The 23,206-nt window shown below is 38.9% G+C and overlaps 1 protein-coding gene across 2 annotated transcripts in view; it reads left to right on the top strand.

The window, feature by feature from the left end:
• The window catches only part of PBRM1 (polybromo 1), a 129,682-nt gene that overhangs the window by 36,965 nt on the left and 69,511 nt on the right, over positions 1-23,206 (top strand). For both annotated transcript variants that reach the window (XM_081105995.1, XM_081105994.1), the window contains 7 exons: positions 803-898; positions 1,792-1,883; positions 3,969-4,182; positions 7,743-7,884; positions 10,393-10,490; positions 12,617-12,661; positions 21,840-22,116. In XM_081105995.1, coding sequence (XP_080962121.1) covers positions 803-898; positions 1,792-1,883; positions 3,969-4,182; positions 7,743-7,884; positions 10,393-10,490; positions 12,617-12,661; positions 21,840-22,116 — 964 coding nt within the window. The remainder of the gene's footprint in view (positions 1-802; positions 899-1,791; positions 1,884-3,968; positions 4,183-7,742; positions 7,885-10,392; positions 10,491-12,616; positions 12,662-21,839; positions 22,117-23,206) is intronic.

Genomic DNA, 23,206 nt, shown 5'->3' on the forward strand with positions numbered 1-23,206 from the left:
TTTCTCCCTCACATTGATGTTTCCCTCTCCCATTTTCTCTCTCTATAAAAAAATCAGTTAAAAAAACAATCTCTAAAACCCTTGTGCTTTTATTATTTGCCTAATCTTCTAGCTAGTGAAATCAATACAGTGGAAAAGAAGAAATATTTTACATTTCAAGATTTTATTTATAATGTGATTCTGAAGAGAGTAGGGATAACTCTTAACCAGCACCTTCATTGCAGCTGAAGGGCTTTATTTAAAAAGAAACAATTTTAAGACTTAGCATCACTATATGCTTTTATTGCTATATATTTATATTATACATGTATGTTATATGTATAGTTGTATTTTGTGTATAACATGTTACACACATGATGTATACTATATGTAATATAAGTAATTTTATGATATTTGTATATAATGTGTAGTAGATGTTTTTATTTACAGTAAGAGTATTTAGCCAGTTGTCAGAAGATCTAAAGTCTCATCCTATCCTGGCTTTTCCTTGTGTTAGGACTGACTTTGAATAAATCTTCTGGAATTCTGTTTCCTCCTACTTGAATGGAAAGGTTGAGTGGCTACTTTGAAATCTTTCTTCTGACCCTGACATTTGCTTGGTTACCAGATCCTCTGATCACTTTGGTGACAATAAGCTCTGTAGTACCAGCTGTGGTACATTCCCCTGGTTATGGAGGTTCAGAAGTATTTGAACTTTTCTATTTAGACAAGAAGAAAATGGTTGTTTCCTTTTTGTTTACCCAGCATTCTGATTTTAGCTGTCAAGTTTCTGAGGTTTTTTTTAAATCTTATCTCTGGATAGGACTTCATCAAATTTGGCTGCAGCCAGGCTGACAGGTTCTGCACACAGTAAAGGCAGCCTTGTTGAAGAGAGAAATCCCACTAGCAAGTATTACCGGTGAGAGAGAATGAGTGTGTTTAGTCTGAGAGCTGACCCACGTTTATAAGGATAGGCATACTAGTGTTTGCTTGATGGCTATCCTGAAGTAATATTTTTTGGGTATAGCTGGGTTATTATGAGAATTTGTTATCAGTACCTTATTTAAAAGGTTGAGATATTGCCCTGGCCAGGCAGCCCAACTGGTTAGAGCATCATCCAGATATGCCAAGGTTGCAGGTTCCATCACTGATCAGGGCACAGGCAAGAAACACCGTAATAAGTGGAACAACAAGTTGATGTTTCTCTCCCCCTCCCCCTCCCTCTCCCTCTCCTTTCCCCGCTCCCTCTCCTTTCCCAGCTCCCTCTCACTTTCCCTCTCCCTCCCCCTCCTCGCCCTCCTCCCTCCCTCCTTCACTAAAATCAATAAAGAGAAAGAAAAGTTGAGGTACTACTTTAGGCCTGACCTCACCTCTTAGAAAATATTTAAGCAAAGTTATTTGTTGGTTATGTTTAATATTACCAGTAAAATGTGGTAAAATCTAAAAGGTTTTGTGTTCATGATAGAATTTGTGTTCATTGTAAAATATGAGCATCTTAGAATTAACCAGTAATTATTAATGAATCTTTATTTTTCATAAAATGAGAGAGTAGTGTTGCATTTATATTAAAAACAAATTGCAAGTAGCCTACTTTAGGCTTTCTAACACCACTCCCTCTTTTTTAAGAGAAAAATATTGGTACTGGATAAAATTGATTACGGAGAGTATAAAAGTACAAAGATAAATTGAGGAGGCAATTAAATAGAAATTATTTTTCTTTGAATGTTTTGTTAACAGTTCCTGTTTCCTATAAAGTAAACAAATTACTATAACATCTTTCCATGTCTTCTAATTGTTTGTTTCTATTTGTAGGAATAAAAGAGCAGTCCAAGGGGGTCGTTTATCAGCAATTACCATGGCACTTCAGTATGGCTCAGAAAGTGAAGAGGATGCTGCTTTGGCTGGTAGGCATTAGGCTGTGAGACTAGTTCACTGCTTTATCAATGGGTCCTTCTGGATAAGGAAAATTGCAGTGACTTTGGTCTGGCTGAGAGTTTGTCAGGTTTGAAGTACAAGCTATTTTGTGGCATTTTGATTTCACTCTTTGGTTGGCAAACTTATCAAAAGCTTATTGCTTTATTTTGTGTTAAAGTTTGTATTTGAGTAAATAAATACTTTTTTCAACACAGTTGGTTTGACAACATTAGCAGATCCTGGTTTGAAACCTGTGATAATGAGACTAATGACAACATCAGGGAATCCAGGAAGACATTCACGTTATCTTAGACTAGAGGCCCGGTGCATGGATTCTTACACCAGTGGGGTCCTTTGGCCTGGCCTGCGGGGATAGGGCTGAAACTGGCTCTCCAACATTCCATGAGGGGTCCCGGATTGCGAGAGGGCACAGGCCAGGCCAAGGGACCCCACTGGTGCATGATCGGGGCCAGGGAGGGACCACAAGAGGGCTCCAGGGCGTGTCCGGCTCTTCTCGCCCAGTCCCAATCTGCCAGACGCCAGGAGCAAGCTAACTGGTCGGAGTGTCTGCCCCCTGGTGGTCAGTGCGCGTCATAGTGACTGGTTGATGGATTGAACAAATGGTTGGACACTTAGCATATTAGACTTTTATTGTATAGGCTTTCCAGGTTATTGACTTAACAGTTTCAGTAGGCAATAACTTTTTCTCAGCTATAGCTTATGGCTTAAAGATAGATGTAAATTATAATCAAAGCGCATGGTAAATTGCCACTTAAACAAGTCTAACAGAGAACATTGAGCACTAAAAATGTATCTAAGAGTACACAGTTGGTTAAATAGCAATCTAAACAACAGCTAGCCCATATAATAGAAGAGTAATATGCAAATCGCCCAAACAGTGGAACGACCGTTCAATATAATGCGCACTGACTACCAGGGGGAAGACTCTCAATGCAGGAGCTGCCCTCTGGTGGTCAGTGTGCTCACACAGTGGGCGCGCCGCCCAGTCAGAAACAGGGCTCATGGCTGGTAAGGAGCTACCCTAACCGTAAGCCCCTCCTCCTCCCCTGCCAGCGCCCCCTCAGTGCATCTCGTGCACCGGGCCTCTAATAGAGATATATTGATGTCATTGTCAGTCTCTTAAGTGTGATATAATATTTTTTATTTTATTGTAGATTTTTTTATATGTAGAGCTAAAATTTGTTTCATAAAGTTATTCTGGCATATCTTTATTTTATAATCAAGTGTGATACAACAGATTTTTCCAGCTGTATGTTATTTTGTACTAATTATAAAAATTTCATAATTACTGTAAACTTATTAGAGTGAATTTAATTTTTTGATACTTATCTACAGAATTAAATTTTTTAAATTTAAATTAAGCCTTGTCTTATAAAAATTGAAAGAAAATCGCTCTTTTCATTAGCTTTTTTTGCTGATTATAAAAGTGACACATGTTTTATGTTTAGGTTTCCTTCTAACATTTGGTTAACTTCACTAACCTTATAGTAACATAACAAATTGAGGGAAAACCACACCATTTACAAAATTTCTAAATAGTATTCATTGCCTTTTTTCTAATAAGTAGTACTGTTGTCACAAAAGGATTATTACTTAGTCACTTCAGCTATTAAGAAAAAAAAGTAGTTGCCAATGGCCAGGAAGATTTACATCTACATTTTCTTCTAAGAATTTTATAGTTTTAGCTTTTACATTTCAGCTCTGAGAACCATTAAAGACTACTTGTTCCTTTTCTTGGCCAAACATACAGAGCAAGAAGTCTCTGAAGAAGGCACATTTTAAAAGATAAATTACTTTTAACCTTTTGTTTATTTGTTTTGTAACCTTTTAAAAATAGCAAATTTACTAGGTAACATTCTACTCTATTTCTATATAACATTTCTCTAAGTAAACATACAATTATACTGAGAATTACTAACATCATCTTTAGTGAAGGGTAGAGCTTATTCTTTTAAAATAGTATTCTCAAACATATAGCTTAACCTGGAAGGTTGTTAAAAGAACTTTTCAAAGTATGGTTCTTTACCTTATAAATACATTTTTTGTCTTTCAAGCTGCACGTTATGAAGAAGGAGAGTCGGAAGCAGAGAGCATTACTTCATTTATGGATGTTTCAAATCCTTTTTATCAGCTTTATGACACAGTTAGGAGCTGTCGGAATAACCAAGGGCAGCTAATAGCTGAACCTTTTTTCCATTTGCCTTCAAAGAAAAAATACCCTGATTATTATCAGCAAATTAAAATGCCCATATCACTACAACAGATCAGGTAAAATATCTTCTACATCATTTGGTATAAATTTATTTTCTTGTGGTTGAGCCTGCACATAAATCATTTTTGTTGTTGTTGTTCATCCTCACCTGAGGATATTTTTTCCATTGATCTTTAGAGAGGGGAGGGAGGAGGGGAGGGAGGGAAGGAAGGAGGGAAGGGAAAGGGAGGGGAGGGGAGGGGAGGGGAGGGGAGGGAGGGAGGGAGGGAGGAAGAAAGGAAGGAAGGAAGGAAGGAAGGAAGGAAGGAAGGAAGGAAGGAAGGAAGGAAGGAAGGAGGGAGGGAAACATCGATGTGAGAGAGACACATCAATTAGTTTCCTCCTGCATGTGCCCCAACCTGGGGCGGGGGTTTGAACCTGCAACCCAGGTATGTGCCCTTGACTGGGAATCTAACCTGCACCCCTTTGGTGCATGGGCCAATGCTCTAACCACTGAACACACCAGCCAGGACTGCACATATATCTTCCTTCCTTAAATGGAAAAGGATATTAAAGGTAAAAATGTTTTTCATATGTTTAGAGTATGCTTGGATATTGCTCCTATTTTGAGAAATAAATTTGATTAAATACAAATGGTATTTGTACTGCATTAGTCAAGATGCAAATTTATGAAAGGTGTTCCAGCTAGACATTTTATGTGTCAGATTATAGATTATAAAAAGTCATGCAGCTTAAAATTTACCTTCATTTTCTTATAACTGAACGAAATGCATAGATTTTCCTATACCTTGTATTGATATTTTAATTACAACAGTTTATCTGCATTTAAAGTATATATCTGTAGTTGAACCCCTCTCCCCTCAGAATAAGTTCAGACAGCTCTTAGAGAATTCATTAGCTGAAACAATAACTGGAAGATAGTTCATCTTGATTTCCCTTTTTTGTTTAGACAGTGTTAAAGTGATCATTGGGAATTCAGCCAGATAATACTTAAACCACCACAGTTTCACTTAAAATAGTAGGAAATAAGTAAATTATAAAATAATTTAATATAAAATTAATATAATTAATATTAATATAAAATAATAATGTTTTAGAACTTCCACATGCACGTTAGGTTTTGCAATAAAACCAGGTAGAAAGCAGGTAAAATATCTTAACTGGACAAGGTCAGATTAAGCTGGTATTAACATGTTTTCATGACAGATAATTAACCTTCCAAATGGTAGCAATTAAAATTCTTGTATTCACTGGATTCTAGGAAATAAGGTTGTTTAAACAAGCATGTTTTATGGTTTTGATTTTGTAACTTCTATTTTTATCATTTCATCAGAAAAATTTATGGTGTTTTTATTTAATCCAAACTTTGGAGGTTTTGTACACAAGTACAATATAGAAAATCAGCTAATTTGACCTTAAAATAACATGGAAATTAAGACTGCCATTCATAAGAAAATAGCCTGGAAGTTTGTCGTTTATACTCTTCACCTTAGAAAAGATGGTGACGGTCTTGTAGATGTTGAGAGAGTCTCTTTTAATTGAACGGTTTTTGTCATTATTATCTTTTATCCCACTGTTGTTGTTTTTTTAATTCAAATAGTCTAATTAATTTAGTTCAAAAGAAGACACATCGGTAGCCAGCTCATTCACCTGCCTACAACTTTCAAGTTAGAATTTTCTAATATAAACCTTACTGTGTCAAGTCAATAATCTGCAATAACTTTTCCCTTCTTTTAAACTTTACTCTGGTAGTTATCTGGCACACAGGTAGGGGAGTGTGAGGAATAGAGAAGTGGCTGAGGCCTAGATGGTAGCATACTAGGGTTCTGAAGGATCAACTTTTAGGATGTCGAATTTGCCTTCTTTCCAAGGAAATATTGGCTAGTGGTGCCTCACAGGAGCTGGGCTACCTTCCACTGTGCTCTACGACAGCCAAAAGGGAAATCTAGAGCTGTGCTGTCCAGTATGATGGCCACTAGTTACATGTGACTGTGGAACTAAGGAACTAGCTTTTAAATTTTATTTAATTTTGATTTAAATAGCCACATGTGACTAGTGGCCACTATATTGTACAACACAGTCCTAGTAAGATTTGTTGGCAGAAAGAAGATAGTTGAGTGTCATCAAAAGCAACAAAAATGGGAGTGGCCTGGCTAGTGTGGCTCAGTGGTTGAGCACCTACCTATGAACCAGGAGGTCACGGTTCACTTCCCAGTCAGAGCACATGCCCAGGTTGCGGGCTAGATCCCCAGTGGGGGTGCATGCGGGAGGCACCCGGTAGGTGATTCTCTCTCATCATTGATGTTTTTATCTCGCTCCCTCTCCCTTTCTGAAATCTATAAAAATACATTTTTTAAAAAATGGAAGAGTGGGCAGAAGATAGACAGTGTGGCTCCATCTTTTATTTCCCATTATGTTCTTCCCTCGACACACTATTATTGGTTAACATCATTCTGATAATTTCAGATTTATTATAGATTGTCATTTACAAACTTGGGTTCTCTGTTCTTTGTGGGTGTTGAGAATACCCAGCACATTATCCTTGGAGTTGGCAGAAATAAGTCTGAGACTGTAATTGAAACTCTGGGTACTAGCTACATAGCTGGTACTGATAGCTGAGTTTGTGCTTAGTTGTTTTTTGCTTCATCCCAGAGATGTCCTCTAACATTCATAACTTTTTAAGTACTACATGTAATCTGCATATGATTTTGGTAAATTTTAAGTAAAATTTTACATGCAGAATGGATGATGTCATTCTAAGAGGAAAGTGTGGAATTTATACAGTTACTCTGTGAAGCTATTTACACATACTGTTGTTCTTAATACTGTTTTTGTGACTTTGACGAATAGCATACAAGTGCTATAATCAAAAGGTTGAAAAGTCTATCCTGTATAAATTCATATATATAGAGTTAGGCAAACCATGACTCTTCACTTGGTACAAAGTGTATAGGGACTTTGTGAGAGTTGGTATTAGTAATAGGCATAGTGTCTGAGAGAAATATCAGGATTCTTAAGATTTTTAAGTAAATTAAAAACAAATTTTAGTTGCAAATGTTTGTATTGGAATATTTCTGTCTCATTTACTATATTAAGACCAATCTTCATTGTCCATATTTAATACTCCTGGGGGGTAAAAAAAGGTTATTCTAAATGTTTCTTCATGGCATTGCCAGCACTTTCTCTGCTTTAACTTTCATGAACTGGAATGGTCTCTGATTTTCAGAAATAGGTACATTGCCATGATTCTTCATTAAGGTCATTTAAACCTTCCTAATTTTTCTAGGGTTTGCATGTTAGTCACTAACAGAATTTTCCTATTAGGATTCTTACTGTATATTTGCTTTGAAATAGACCACCTTACTAGGTTCCCTGATTACATCTTACAGTGTTCTAGTTTATTCTTTTGGATTTTTAAATTGTCATTTTGCCTAAATATAATGGTACTTTTGCCTCCTCACTTTGTATCTTGAAAATGTCATTTTCAGACCTCTAATCAGTATAACTAATAAAGATACCATCCAGTGCTTATCAGAATTTCTGCACTGAATTTTGAGGAAGGATGTTTTATCATTTTCATAATGGAAAATTCTAGCCATCTGTTTGTCTTCCACAGAACAAAGCTAAAGAACCAAGAATATGAAACTTTGGATCATTTGGAGTGTGATCTGAATTTAATGTTTGAAAATGCCAAACGCTATAATGTTCCCAATTCAGCCATATACAAGCGAGTTTTAAAATTGCAGCAAGTCATGCAGGTATGATATCTTTGTTTTGCTAAGTTGTTGCATGTATAACTGAAATAATTTTATACTTTCTGAGAATGTTTTTTAAAGATGTATGATTTCCTCTGTATCTATTATTGTTCAAAAGTTTATAATGGCAGAGCTGCCTCAGATTGTCAAACTGCAGCGGGAAGGCCGGTGAGGGTTGGGGGGCAGGAGGGAGGGCAATAAGAGATCAACCGAAGAACTTGTATGCATGCATATAAGCATAACCAATGGACATAAGACATTGGGGGGTAGGGGAGGCCAGGGGATTGTCAAGGGTGGGGGGGAAAAAAAGGACACATATGTAATACCCTTTGTAATACTTTAAGCAATAAAAAAAATTAAAATAAAAATAAAATAAAAGTTATTTTAAAAAGAAAAGAAAAAAAGATGTATGATTTCCTCCAGCAAGATCACATCATCTACACTAATAAAAGAGAAAAATGGTAATTGGCGTACGGCGATACCGTTTTCATTGGCTAATCAGGGCTATATGCAAATTAACTGCCAACTAAGATTGGCAGTTAACTGCCAACAAGATGGCGGCTAATTTGCATATGTAGGCACAATGCAGGGAGGCGAAAGGGAAAGCAGGAAGAAGCCCCCTGCCACTGACAGTGATCGGAAACCCAGGGGGGAGCTAAGAGCTGGGGGGCAGGGCAAAGGCGGCCCCGGGGCCGCCTTTGCCCTGCCCCCAGCCAGGATCGGAGAATCAGGCGCCTTTTCCGCCCTGGCCAGTGATAGCAGGAAGTAGGGGTGGAGCCAGCGATGGGAGCTGGGCACAGTCGAAGCTGGCAGTCCCAGGAGCTAGGGGTCCCTTGCCTGGGCCTAAAGCGAAGCACACGATTGCGGCGCCCCCCGCTGCCACTGCGGGTCCCCGCTGCCTGGGCCGGACGCCTAGGCCAGAGGCGTTAGGCCTGGGCAGGGGCGGAGCCTGCAACCGCGGGGAGCTGGGGGTCCCCTGCCCAGGCTTGACACCTCTGCCGGAGGCCTCAGGCCTGGTCAAGGGGCCGATCCGGTGATTGGTGATCGGAGGGTGATGAGGGTCAACTCCTCTGGCCGAGGCATCAGTTGGGGGGCGGATCCGGGGATTGGGGGGATATGATGGTCCCCTTGCCCAGGCCTGAAGCCTGGGTCAGAGGCGTCAGGCTTGGGCGGGGGGTGGAGCAAGCGATCAGAGGGAGATGGGGGTCCCCTGCCCAGGCATGATTCCTGGGCCAGAGGCCTCAGGCCTGGGTGGGGGCCAGAGCCAGTGATCGGGGGGAGATGGGGGTCCCCTGTCCAAGCCTGACACCTCTGGCGGAGGCGTCAGTCCTGGGCAAGGGGCCGATCAGGCGATCGGAGGGTGATGGGGGTCAACGCCTGAGGGCTCCCAGTATGTGAGAGGGGGCAGGCTGGGCTGAGGGACACTCCCCCACACACACACCCAGTGCACAAATTTCGTGCACCGGGCCCCTAGTTTATTTCAATAAAAAGTACTGCTGAATATTTTTTATTAGCATCATCAGGACCATGTAGAATAGAAATAATAGTTTAGACTGGGTTAGTTTTGTGAGTAGAAGAGGCAGGGATTTGTCTCTGGGAGTAATTTTAGGGTCTCAGACAGTTTCCCTCCAGTCAAAGGTGATATTCTATGGGTTAGGTGTTATTTCTTTGGTTCTAGACTTTGTCTCTTTTGAGGTATCTTGGTCTAGGAGAAAGGGCATCTTAAGGCTAAATAATCATTGTATAGAGTCTGAATTTATTAGATCTTTTCTGAGAGCACACCTTGAAGGGTATCTGAGGTTACAGGTCATTTGGGGGTTTTGAGACAAAAGGCATAAATATGAAATAAAAATACTGTCTACTTGTCAGTTTTTGGTAGAATCTTTTTGGAAAGTGAATCCCAAAGCAAGGTATCAGCAAAAGCAATTTTAGATAACCCAAAGAATCTTCATTTTGTATCGTCAACACTATGATCAGTGCTGTGGATTTCAAGTATTTCCTTTTCAGTACTTCATATGTATTCCTTAAGTCTACTGTGGTTTGACTTTCAGCTGTGTTTGACAGAAGGTCTTTAAAAATGCATGTGTTGAAAAGTAGATCTCCTTTCACCTCTCACATTAAATTTTCTTCTTAGCCACACTGTTGCTTAAGAAGTTGAGGTTACTAAAGGCCATCTTTGAGTTGGCTTTATGTAAATTAAATATGGCCACCAGAGCTGGGTACCTCTATAACTTAACTTGTCTCAGTGCTTTTAACAAGTCAGTGTCCTTTTTAGTATTAAATTCAACTAGTGTTGATTCTTAAACCCTCTGGATCCATTTTCTAACCTACTTTTTTATCATGCAGGCTTTTGTTAAATTGGGTTATTGAAAATGCTTAATGACTAATGTTATGAATCCTACGTGTGGTTGTATCTCTGGGTGAATCTGATATGTCTAGCTCTTTAATATTCATATATTCTAGGAGGGCTCAGCAGAATGAGCTTGACTCCCGGGATCTTCTCTGTTCTAGGCAAAGAAAAAGGAGCTTGCCAGGAGAGATGACATTGAGGATGGAGACAGCATGATTTCTTCAGCCACCTCTGATACTGGTAGTGCCAAAAGAAAAAGGTATATATACTTTTCTTATAACTGAAGACATCTTCTCAGTTTCTATTTATTTCGTCTCAGATGAGCACAGAAAAATGTTTTTTAAGCTATTAAATATGAATTCTCTTATAAGATTTTAAATACTTTATAACATGTATTCTTTTAGAATTTATTTGTAAACTATATATAATTAGCATTTTTTGTGCAAGTACCTATTGCTTTTAGATGATATAGATAAAAATGACAACTATTTATATAGGTTGGTGAAACATGTTCTTTTGTGAGCCACGTTATTTTGTTTTAATAATGCTACTTAAATCTAATTTAGGTAATTTTTCAGGGTAAATTAGAAAATTTTTAGTGCTATCACTGCAGTGAAGTAAGTCATTACTATTGCCCCTTTGTTTTTCCTTGTTAATCTGATCTTTATTTGCCATTTTAAGGATGTCAGATTATAAAATTCTAAGTCATAACTTCTTTTAGTTCATAAACTGTTAAGCTAGATATTTGGCTTTCTTTTTTTTCTAACCTTTCTCTCAACTTCCCTAACCCTTTCTTTCTCTCCTGGGTTTCATGGAAGGGGACCTTACTCTGTGATTCTGGAGCTGGACTTCTATAAAGAGTCATGCAAGGCCATCTCTTTTTGTCTGTGCCTCCCACATGGAGTTTCTCTGGCTTGATCTTTGTGGAACACTGTATTCCCCCTTAACCTTAACTCTCTCACCATCTTTTTAGCAGCATCAGTCCAAAGAGGATACCTTAGATAAGGAAGAAGCTAATCACTAATAGCAGGGTTTGACACATTCAAAGTTGAATGAAGAAGTCATTAGTAACTGTTGATATAATTCTGTTCATACATTAATAGATCCACTAAGATGAGAAGATTAAAAAAAATGGTTAAGGAAAGAGAAGCTGTCCTATATTACCTTCTTATAAATAGCATTTGGGAAAACTTTTTTTAGCTTTGAAAAAAACTTTGTTTGCTAATCTATGCCATGGTAACTAAATTGATTGATGTACCCTGAGATGTGAGTCTCCTCCATTACTGGCCTATGATTTTCATCCTTCCAAGTTCTTAATTCCTTGTTATACCAGGGACAACGGAGGAAAAATGTGAAAGCAGATCAGAGACATCAAATCAAGAACATCTTTGAGTGTAATTATATAACTGTACTACAGCATCACCTGTGTTTTCCAGATCAGTCACCAATCAAAGATAAACACTTCTCAGGCAAAAGAAGGTAATGGAGGCAAAAGTGATGGTACATTTAGTGCCAACACTGAATGAAAAGAGAGATTGTAAACTAGTTAAGTGTTTAAACACACACACACACACACACACGCACGCACGCACACGCACACACACAAATACAAATACAGTTCCAAGGATGCATTAGCCCAGGCCAGATACTTAAAAATTACCTATATCTCTGGCATGTACTTTGTGGGACAACCGAAGTTGATTAAATGAAAGATATTACTCTAAAACCTGCTGTAAAAAGAAAACTGAGCATTAAATTCTTGAAATAATAAAATTCCACTTCAAATCAAAAGTCCCTGTATGAACAGATTTCCTGGAAAGTGTTTTGTGAAAAACAGAAATAAGTGCTAAAGCAGTAAAAGAACCTACCCGGTTATGAAATAATAGGCATGAGTGGATGTTAAGAGGTTGAAAGAGGTCCTATACTTTAGACTCTGACAAAGAAAATAATGTAATTTTTGTGCCTTCCAAAAGGCTTACTAATTTAGAAGATAGTTATGTTAAGAGGATTTGGGAATAAAAAGTAGACTTCTCCAAAATTCAGGCAAACACAGTAGCCTAGGAATTTAAGTAAAGCTTGTCCAGGGAAGTCAGGGCCACGTTTTCCAAGTATGATTCTATCTTTGCCTTATTTTTTTAATATTAATGAGTCTGAGAAAAGTTAATGTGATGTGTTCTCTTCATTGTGGGAGTGCATTCTTCTCCCTCAGCCCTCTACCCAAAAATCTACCTGCTGTCTTCCATGTTGAAATGTCCCAAGTGTTCTTATATCCTTTATCTTTTGGATTGAATAAATCCTTTTTTCTCAACCACATTTGGTTTATACATGACCCTCTGATGTTGCTTATTTTCTCTTCACATGTAATGTTTGTTTCTGCTTTCCCAGGAACACTCTTGACAGTGAGATGTTGGGTCTCAGGAGGCTATCCAGGTGTGCAGTCTTTTTTTATGAATAAACATTTTTAAAAGTATAAACTGTGGCATGGTCAGTAGTATTGTTTAGGTGAAAAGTGAAGTCTTAAGCATGTGAAATAATGGTTCTTACTTGAGTGCTAGTTTATTTTATGAATAAAGAAAACAGTATAGTTTAGAAGTACAGTTAGTAAAAGAAAGTCAGGATTAGTTAACTTAGATAAGTTCAGTAGCCATAATTTGTTGCTTTGTTGGCCAGGGGCAACAAGCCCTCTCACCAGTCATTGTGGCTGTGCTTCAGCAGCAAAAGGTAGAGGGTAAGTTTATGATGGCATTGCCAGCATCCAGAAGCTAGCAGGTGCTAATTCCTTTTCAGGAATGCCCTTTACCTATTGGGGATGGTGGAGAGATTAAAATCAGTGTTGACAATCCAAGTGATGATGGTCTGTGTTGACACCTACCATTGGATTAGTACTTCTTTAGCATGAACATATTTTCTTAGTCTCTGATCTTGTCTATGTTTTATTTATTTAAAAGCATCCATTATTTTGCATGTTACTTGTGATTTTTAAAACAGCCTATGAGTTGCCATGTTATAGTCTGTAGTCCTAGTAATCATTGTGTGGTGCTTTTATTTTTATCTTTGCTATCTGGCATTCATGGAGTGTCAATTGCTTGCAGAACACCAGACTCTGTTCTTACAGGTCATAAAGGAGAACATTTAGTCATCACCTGTACCTGTCAGGAATTTATTAAGTCAGGAAAACAGGTTGAAAACAAATGAAATTGTGTGGGAAGATTGTACTAAAACAATTACATAAGATACACAGTTGTGTAGTTGTATGGAAATGTTTCATGATTGCCCAAATAGCTTTAAGAAATCTGATTTCCCTACCATGTTTAAGTTAGTATTCTAAACTTATCTGTATGTTGCTACCATGAGTAGTCCATCCTACAAAATCTTCTTCCTAATATTTTTTTTTTCCTGAGCCTTTTCTCTTTTTTTTTATTGCTTAAAGTATTACAAAGGGTATCACATATGTGTCCTTTTAATATTTTCCTTAAGAAAAGTTTTCTCAGTATTTTTTTGAAAGACCATAGATTGTATTTATTTTTTAATTTTATTTTTATTGATTTCTGGGAGGAAGGGAGAAGGGGTGAGAAACAGAAACATCAGTGATTAGAGAGAATCATTGATTGGCTGCCTCCTGCACACCCCACACTGGGGATCGATCCGCAGTTTAGGAATGAGCCCTGACCGGGAATCGAACTGTGACCTCCTGGTTCGTAGGTGGACGCTCAGCCTCTGAGCCACGCCAACCAGGCTGTATTTCGTTTATATCACTCATAGTGTATGGCACAGCTCTAAGTAGCAGTAGAAATAGGAATGTGGGACATCAAGGAGTAGTATTGTAACCCCAAATTCTAGAGCCTGACTGCCTCGGTTCAAATCCCAGTTTTTATTATTAGCTCTGATATGAGCCTCATTTCAATTTACTCTTTCAAACAAGGAGTTGATGATAATACCTATATATGATTACTGAGTGGACCTGGTTGGTTATTATGTTTGAGCTTCGATACAAAAAGTACTCAGAAAAGGTAGCCGTGATTATTTTCTGAAAGTAGTTTCTGTTGATGTCAAGATTTGAAATCAGTGGATTTCATTTTGTTTTTAGTCAGATGTTACTAGTCTGGGAAAACACGTTAGAAAAGATGAATGGAAGGTTTTATTTCTTGAAGACTTGGAGATGAAATATAGCAAGACTTATAAAAGAAAGAACCTTTAGATTTACTTAGCTTAACGGTAAGCACCACTGGAGCGCTAGGGCCAGTGAATTAAATGCTGGGCTACCTTGAAGCCTATGAACAGAGTGGACTTTGATTAGAGAAGCTATTAGTAAGCATTAACTTGGGAAAGGGAAGAGCATGATAAAAGCAGCCTGGTGATTATCAGCTCATTCAATTCTCAGTACTGAATACTCACTTTATGACCTTAGGTATTCACTTGACCTCTCTAATCCTGTTTTTACATCTGCAACATTGAGATAATAATTGTACTTGGTTGTCAAAGTTGTAGGATTAAATGAAAATGTATATGTCAAAGTTGTAAGACTAAATGAGAATGTATATATGGTTCTTAGTGCAATCTCTGACACATGGTACAAGTGTTAGCTATAACTATAAATAGGATGTGTATGTGTATGCAAATACATCCTATATAATAAAGAGCTAATATGCTAATTAGACCAAACAGCCGATCGGCCATCTGGACAACATTCTGGACAAAGCCAGGGCTGTGAGGGCCAGCCGAGGCTGCGAGGGGCTGTGAGGGCCAAGCCCCTTGCACGAATTTTGTGCATCGGGCCTCTAGTACAATAATAAATAATAACTTCAGAGGGAGAATAATTAAGGACATTTGAGGAAGTGGTCGGCCACAAGGTATGAGGGTTAGGACTAACACTGGCATGAAAAACTGAAATATCAGATCTAGAAGGGCTATGGAGGGCCTTTAAAACTTGGTGATGACCTGGCTGGTTTGGTTCAGTGGATAGAGTATCAGCCTGTGGACCAAAGGGTCCTGGGTTCGATTCTAGCACATGCCCCAGTTGTGTGCTTGATCCCCAGGAGGGGGCATGCAGGAGGCAGACAATCAATGATTCTCTCTCATCATTGATGTTTCTGTCTCTCTCTCCCTTTCGAATCCTCTCAAATCAATAAAAATATTTTAGCCCTAACTGGTTTGGTTCAGTGGATAGAGAGTCGGCCTGCGGACTGAAGGGTCCCAGGTTCTATTCCAGTCAGGTTGCAGGCACATTGCCAGTAGGGAGTGTGCAGGAGGCAGCTGAATTGATGTTTCTCTCTCATCAATGTTTCTAAATCTCTATCCCTCTCCCTTCCTCTCTGTAAAAAATCAATAAAATATTTTTTTTAAATATATTTTATTGATTTTTTACAGAGAAGAAGGGAGAGGGATAGAAAGTCAGAAACATCGATGAGAGAGAGATCGATCAGCTGCCTCCTGCACGCCCCCCAGTGGGGACGTGCCCGCAACCAAGGCACATGCCCCTGACCAGAATCGAACCCGGGACCCTTGAGTCCGCAGGCCAACGCTCTGTCCACTGAGCCAAACCGGTTCGGTAATAAAATATATTTTTTAAAAAATATTTTAAAAAACACACACAAGAAAACTTGGTGATAAACTAAGAGAAGCAAAAAATGATAGTAATTCCATTACTTCTGGCTGGTGTGGGGGTCAGGAGGAGGAGGGTGGCAGTTATTCTGGAAAATCAGGGATTCAGAATGGAGCCTCTGTCAGCTCATGATCTTTGTGTAATGTAGAAAAAGTACCCATTTCTCAAGACGCTTGACTTTCATTTGTTGGGAAATTGCTGTAGTAAACTGATTTTTAGCACAGGACCCTTTATAGCCCATCCTATATAATAAAAGCATAATATGCAAATCAACTGAACAGAACAACCAGTCGGTGGGGGGTGGGGCCGGTGAGCAGGCAGTGCCAGGCCAGCCAAGGCATGTGCCAGAGGGCAGAGGGAGGGAATTGCAGTTGGGGGGCTGGGGGATCAGTGACCAGTGGTGGCAGGGGGAGGAGGTGGGGTGACAAAAGTATGTGCCCTGCACCGTCTCCTGATCAGCCCATCCAGTCGCCTCCCGCACAGGGAGGCCAGACTGCCGCTTAGGCCCACTCCCCATAGGACATCTCCTGAGGACTCCCGGACTGTGAGAGGGTGCAGGCCCAGCTGAGGGAACCCCACCCAGTGCATGAATTTTCATGCACTGGGCCTCTAGCCTCCTATAAAATTCTAGAATTCTGTTTGTTATAACAATGTCTGTGATCTGAATTGGCATCTCTTTAAGTGCACAATGATAAACAATCCTGGTTTTGAACTCCCTTAAGATGTATTTTACTTTATGTGAAAAAATACTGATAAAGATGAAAAGAAGAATGAGTAGGCCAGGTCTGGGATTTAATTTATGCATCTTTCCCAAAATGGGGGAAAGTAAACAAACTGCAGTTAATGGTCTGAGAAAGGAGAGTAGTAAGATGCATAAAGAGGTTCTAAAAAGAATCTGAAAAGCAAAATAACATTGAAAACAGTAACCAGAAAATATTAAATAGGGAATGTGATCGCTGTCTTTTTATAATATAGTTTCATTTCAGAAAGTATTTAAACTTACTTTCAAAAGTCATGGATATAATCAAAGTTTGGCATCCAAATTGGAAAAACATAAAGCAGATGTACTAGTTACCTAGTCTAATATAGTTTATTTTAAAAGAATATAAATTTAGCTCTGCATTTTCTGACAGCCAGGTTAAAACTAATGGGCCAAGTTGTTCTCAGTCTCAAAGGCAATTTAAGGATTTGGAAAAATGTAAACAAAATAACAAAAATGGATTTGTTCAGAAAAGATCCTAAGGGATTCTGATTAAAAAAGTTTGCTTGCCTTTGAGGATGGAAACTAGTTACACATCTCTCTTAAAGCATGACTGATACAAATGTAAAAAGGATGCTATTAATAATCTATGTCCTAAAACAGTAAATTTCAGTTATTAGAGCAGTTTCTTTTCTTTTTTTAAAAAAAAAAAATGTTTTTATTTATTTCAGAGAGAGGAAGGGAGAGGACGAGAGGGATAGAGACATTAATGATGAGAAAGAATCATTGATTGGCTGCCTCCTACACTGTCCTTACTGGTGATCCAGCCCACAACCTGAGTATGTGCCCTGACAGGAAATCAAACCTTGACCTACAGGTTCAAGAGCTGACACTCAACCACTGAGCTACACTGACCAGGCTAGAGCAGTTTCTTAAACAATTAGATTTTATATTTTTAGTATGTTCCATTCAAAACTGCCTAGTGTCAGTTATTCCAGTAGGAAGAACTGACCACTTGCCATTCTTTTACTTTTTGGCATTTCCCCTAAAATTTAGTTAAAAGCCTTTCCTTCTCTTTAAAAGTCTGATAAAAATTCTGCCCTAGACTCACTCACATTAGAATATTTGTAGCTTCATACAGAAAAGCCTAATTGTACTTGTACTGGAACTAGGAAGTGAATAGAGCTGATCTTTTGGTCTAGGTAAGGGCCTCAATTGAATTGTTGTGCTTGGTATTTCTGGAATGAGGAGTGATTTCATTCTGAGTTGATTATTGAAGAGCTCTTTTAAGCTCAGATGTTTAAAATAGAATTCTCCAGTCTTCCTTTTGAAGTTCACCCACAAGTAAAACCTGAAGAAACCATATCTGACTTCAGTAGTTTTAAGTATTCTGTGATATCAAATTTAGGTTCTGAAATGTTTCTTTTGAGGTTTCCTCATGGTTAAAGCTATCTGTGATTTAATTTCTCCCTAGATGTGGAGCTCGGTGGTATTGGAGCTTTGTCCCGAGTTCCCTTTCCATTATCCACTTGCTAAAGACCTGGATTGAGAGAACGCTTCCTCTCACATCATTGCCCCAGGATGCCTCTTTGGAGAAATAATTTTCAGTAGATGAAACATCTTCTAGATCAGCTCACATTAGAATTGGCAGTTGCCAATCTTTTGGACCTAATAGACCACCGTGGACCACCTGTTGGTGACTGCTATTCTAGATCAGTGGTTCTCAACCTTCCTAATGCCGCGACCCTTTAATACAGTTCCTCATGTTGTGGTGACCCCCAATTTCATTGTTACAAATTGAACATAATTAAAGCATAGTGATTAATCACAAAAACAATATGTAATTATATATGTGTTTTCTGATGGTCTTAGGCGACCCCTGTGAAAGGGTCGTTCGACCCCCCCAAAGGGGTCGCGACCCACAGGTTGAGAACCGCTGTTCTAGATTGTCCTCACATAACAATCTCTTATTTGATGTAGAGACACAAAAATAATGATAGGAGGAAATGGCAGGAATGATCAAGGGGGCCACCAAGGGAAATTAGCAGACTGAATACACAGCTTCTGGAATGATCCCAGCCATAGGAAATGGGAATCCACGTTCTCACCTAATAGCTCCATGATGCTAGGAGATATGCATTTCTGAGGCATTTTACTTTTTGTTTTGTTAATCCTCACCCAAGGGTGTTTTTCCCCTTGATTTTTAGAGAAGGTGGGAGGGGAAAGAGAAATATTGATGTGAGAGAGACACATCAATTGGTTGCCTATTGCACGCACCCTGACCAGCCATCGGATCTAACCTGTAACCTGGGTATGTGCCCTTGAGTGGAAATCGAATCCATGACCCTTGGTGCTTAAGGATGAATATTTCTCTTCACATCTGTTAATTGTTCTTTGAGTTTTGTTTCTTTTCTTTCTTTCTTTTAAGCATACTTTGAACCTTGGAGAGAAAATATCTGGCCTTTGGCTTCTTCATGACCCAGCAATACAGTTAGTGATCAGAGAACTAGACTTGGAGACCCACTCAGCCACATAGTTTGCTTCAAGAATGAATTTCCTTTCATTTATAAGATAGGGAACAGATAAAAACTATTTATCTCTAAGTACTACATTATAGGATTTTAGTTTCTGTTGAATAGAAATTAAGTTATACATCATTTCTTTCTATTTCCTATATTCCTGTTCTTTGAGACTGCTGGTTTGAGTCTGGCTAGAATTTCTTTATCAGTGTGCTGAAGACATACATTGGGCCAGAAATCATATTGGGAGATCATCTCTTCTGACAATTCATTGAACCACTCACCTTGGGCAGGTCATTTAGCCTCTTTGAACCAGTTTCCTCAGCAATTCGAAGACTAGCCCATATGATCTTACGGGCCTCTTTTTAACTCAGGTTCTAATCTGTGATCCCTTGTACTTTGTTCCATACCACTCACTTCAGTTTCTTAGTATCATATTTCATTGGGGGAATTTGGAGAACAAGACAGGGATTCACACTCAAGGATGAAAATTTACTCAAGAGCTCAGATGAACCACAGACTTTTTTTTCTTTTCTTTTCTTTTCTTTTTTTTTTTTTTTTGTAAGAGAAAATTTATTTGCTAAATCACAGAGGTAGAAAAAGTACTTCTTAGAAGAAATGGGCTTAGCAAGCAAAGAAAGGGCTCTTGGAGCTTGGGAGTGGGGAAGCTAATGTTAAGGGGGGGGAAGGGGGGGCGTTGTGACATGGTAGAGGGAGGAGGAAAAGGGATAAAGGGAAAGAAAGGCACAGGCATCTTCCCAGGAGGAAGAGTGCACTGGATCTTCCATCCTAAGGGTTAAGGATGGAAATTTTAGGGGAGGTCCCAGGGTAAGGTCTCAATAGAATATTCAGTGGTTTTCCAGGTGTATCCATTCAGGATTGTGGTCTCCACTGATTGGCCAGCACCAGGGCAGCGGGGGTAGGAGATTATTCAATGCAGCTAGTCCTGATGTCAGCCTTGGCTGGTTTTGTTGTTTATCTGGGCCTGGGACTGAAATACTATTTTAACGGGGGCCTAGATGTTATCTCTAGGGAGAAATGGTCAGGGGGTCCAAGCTGCATGACCAGTGATATGTTAGGGAGGGAAAAGTCACCCTGGAGGCGAGGTCCCACCCTACAATTGATTGTCCATTGCTGGATACCTGGGCTTTCCATCCTGGTGACCTTCTATACCTGGCCCATCGTCCTTGCTCTGCTCATGTCTGTCTAACTGCCTACAGCATCACCCCCTCAAGGATCTTGGCTCTGAAATCTTTCAGAGAAAAGGAGTGCAGGGTCTCTTCTGTAGCAGCTTCCTGCTGAAAGGGGGTGATGTTTTTCTTCAGAGCCAAGAGAATCTTGCTGTCTGTCAGGGACTGTGAAGCCTAGGCACAGAAGGAAGTGGCAGTGGTGTCTAAAGGTCCCTGAGGACGAGTAAGGCTTGTAACCTGGTGTAGACAAACTGTGTTACAAAACATAGTATTATTGGGGCAAAAGTTGGAATGACAAGAGTTATGACAAATGGTCCAGTGGAAGGAAAAAGTTTTACTTGTAATAATTCCAAGTAAAAGGATGGGAGAAAAATAAAACATTAGTTTGGAAGTTTGTAGCCAAATATTTACAAACATTAGAAAAATTCAGGATCCAATTTAATTCATAGGTGAAAAATAAAACTTTGGAGATAATTAATTGAATTCGTGTCTAACATTCACAACTGTGTATTAGAGTCTATTGAAGTACAATTTTTCCCCCTAAAATCACCCTCATTTTTATTAGAGACCTATTTATTTACTATATTACGTCCAGTTTCAGTTTGGCCTGATTGTTTGCATAAACATAACAAGAATAGCAATAGATTGTATAGGCTTTTTAAAAATCTGCTTTGCTGGAATGATTGAGCTTTAATGAGCCTTTTAGGGCAAAGAAGCTGAGCCACCTAGTTGCCATCAGGTTTGACTGCAATACCTGTAGACTTGGGTGAATTCCTCACATTCTTCAGGTTTCCAAAATGTCTTGAGGTTCCTTGCCATCTCTCAGGAAAGCAACCTTCCTTCCTTACCTGGAAAGACTGCCATGAACCACGTGACCAAGCAAGGTGCCAGTCTTTCTCCAAGGGACTCCTATTGGCTTCAAAGTCAGTTTTCATTCCTTCAAGATTTCTGGTGACACAGACTATTTATTCTTTACACTGGGTTGGCATTATGGAATAATGCCAATGGAGGAAGGAAGCAGGCCCTGACCCTGACAGGGTAAATGCAAGAGAGACTTGTATCTACTATAGAAACACTAACCTGGCAGACAGACTCACTTTGTTTTCTGGTAATTAGGATATGCAGGTATTCATAGTGGTTGTCTTAAGAGATAGAACACTTGTGTGTGTGCATTTGTGTTTTGTTTTTTAAGCGAGGACTGTTAATAGTAGGGAATCAGTAGTTTTATTTCACTTTTGCTGTATTCTTAAAAACAAAAAGTAACATTTCAATTGATAGTAAGATTTGTGTTTTTTTTGGCTGTCAGACAAGATCTTTTTTCAAACATTGCATTTCATAAATATTCTAAACAGGTTTGTCTGGTGTTCATTGGCTGCTCCTGCCATAGTCACTATGTTTTAATGATTTTGGAAATTTTCCTTATACTTGCTTGTAGCTTCCAGCATGTTTACTAGTACTGTGTTTGTGGCATACATAATCAACAAATTATAATCATTATGAAGCACCTGCAAGATTAACTAATTTCATTTCATGTACATCCTTGTATAAAAAAACCTGAATTTCTCATTTTCCCCTTTTCTACCTCCCTTTTCAACAGTAAAAAGAACATAAGAAAGCAGCGAATGAAAATCTTATTCAATGTTGTTCTTGAAGCTCGTGAACCAGGTTCAGGCAGAAGACTTTGTGATCTATTTATGGTTAAACCATCCAAAAAGGACTATCCTGATTATTATAAAATCATTTTGGAGCCAATGGACTTGAAAATAATTGAGCATAACATCCGCAATGACAAATATGCAGGGGAAGAGGGGATGATGGAAGACATGAAGTTGATGTTCCGGAATGCCAGACACTATAATGAGGAGGGCTCCCAGGTAAGGACATATGAGGAATCAGTTTTTTATCAGTGTAGCTAAGACACATTTTCTTTCTTTCTTTTCTCCTTTCTTTCTTTCTCTTTAAAATATATTTTTACTTATTTCAGAGAGAAAGGGAGAGGGAGAGAGAGATAGAAACATCAATGATGAGAGAGAATCATTGATCAGCTGTCTCCTGCATGCCCCACACTGGCAATCCAGCCCACAACTGGGGCACATGCCCTTGACTGGAATCAAACCCGGGACCCTTCAATCCAGCGGTCACCAGCCGGTGGTCCATGGACCACTGGTGGCTCGTGAGGTCCAAAAGGTTGGCAACCGCTGCTTCAGTCCACAGGCCAACGCTCTATCCACTGAGCCAAACCAGCTAGGGTGACACATTTTCTTTTGCACTCATAAAATAATGGATTTTTAGAGACCAGGTCTAACTTAGGTTATTCTTCTCAGTGACTAGCTTAATAGTTTGTGTTTCTTAATTATTTAAAATGGGAGGCAGGGCATTATAAAAGTTCATACTCTGTAATCTAACAGCCTACATTTGAATTCTGCTCTTCCAGTCCCTGTGTAACTAACATCTTTTCTAAACCTCTTATCTTTTCTCATCTGTCAGTTGGGGATAATAGTAGTACATGCATTAGGGTTGTAGTAGGATTTATATGAGATAGTGTATACAGAGCATGTAGCACTGTGTCTGCTGTTCAAATAAGCACTCAAAGCCAATGGCATTAAAATCTTTCATTATTATTATCATTACTATCCTCATTAGCCATACTTTTTCAAGGATAGTTCATTAAATGTTATGATTCTATAAGAATGAGAATAGTCCTATTAATGCACCTATAAATGATTGATTTTGTTATGAAGTTTTTTGATTTTCAGTTTTTTATCAGTGTAGTTAATATATATTCTTCTCTCTTTGATATTTTTTCTACTTTATGCCCTTATGTACTTTATTTTTATTTTTTTATATTTTTATTTATTTCAGAGAGGAAGGGAGAGAGACAGAGATAGAAACATCAGTGATGAGAGAGAATCATTGATTGGCTGCCTCCTGCACAGAGCCTGCAACCTGGGCATGTGACCTGAC

Source organism: Myotis nattereri (assembly GCF_964212035.1).
Source record: "Myotis nattereri genome assembly, chromosome: 14".
Classification (NCBI taxonomy): Eukaryota; Metazoa; Chordata; class Mammalia; order Chiroptera; family Vespertilionidae; genus Myotis; species Myotis nattereri.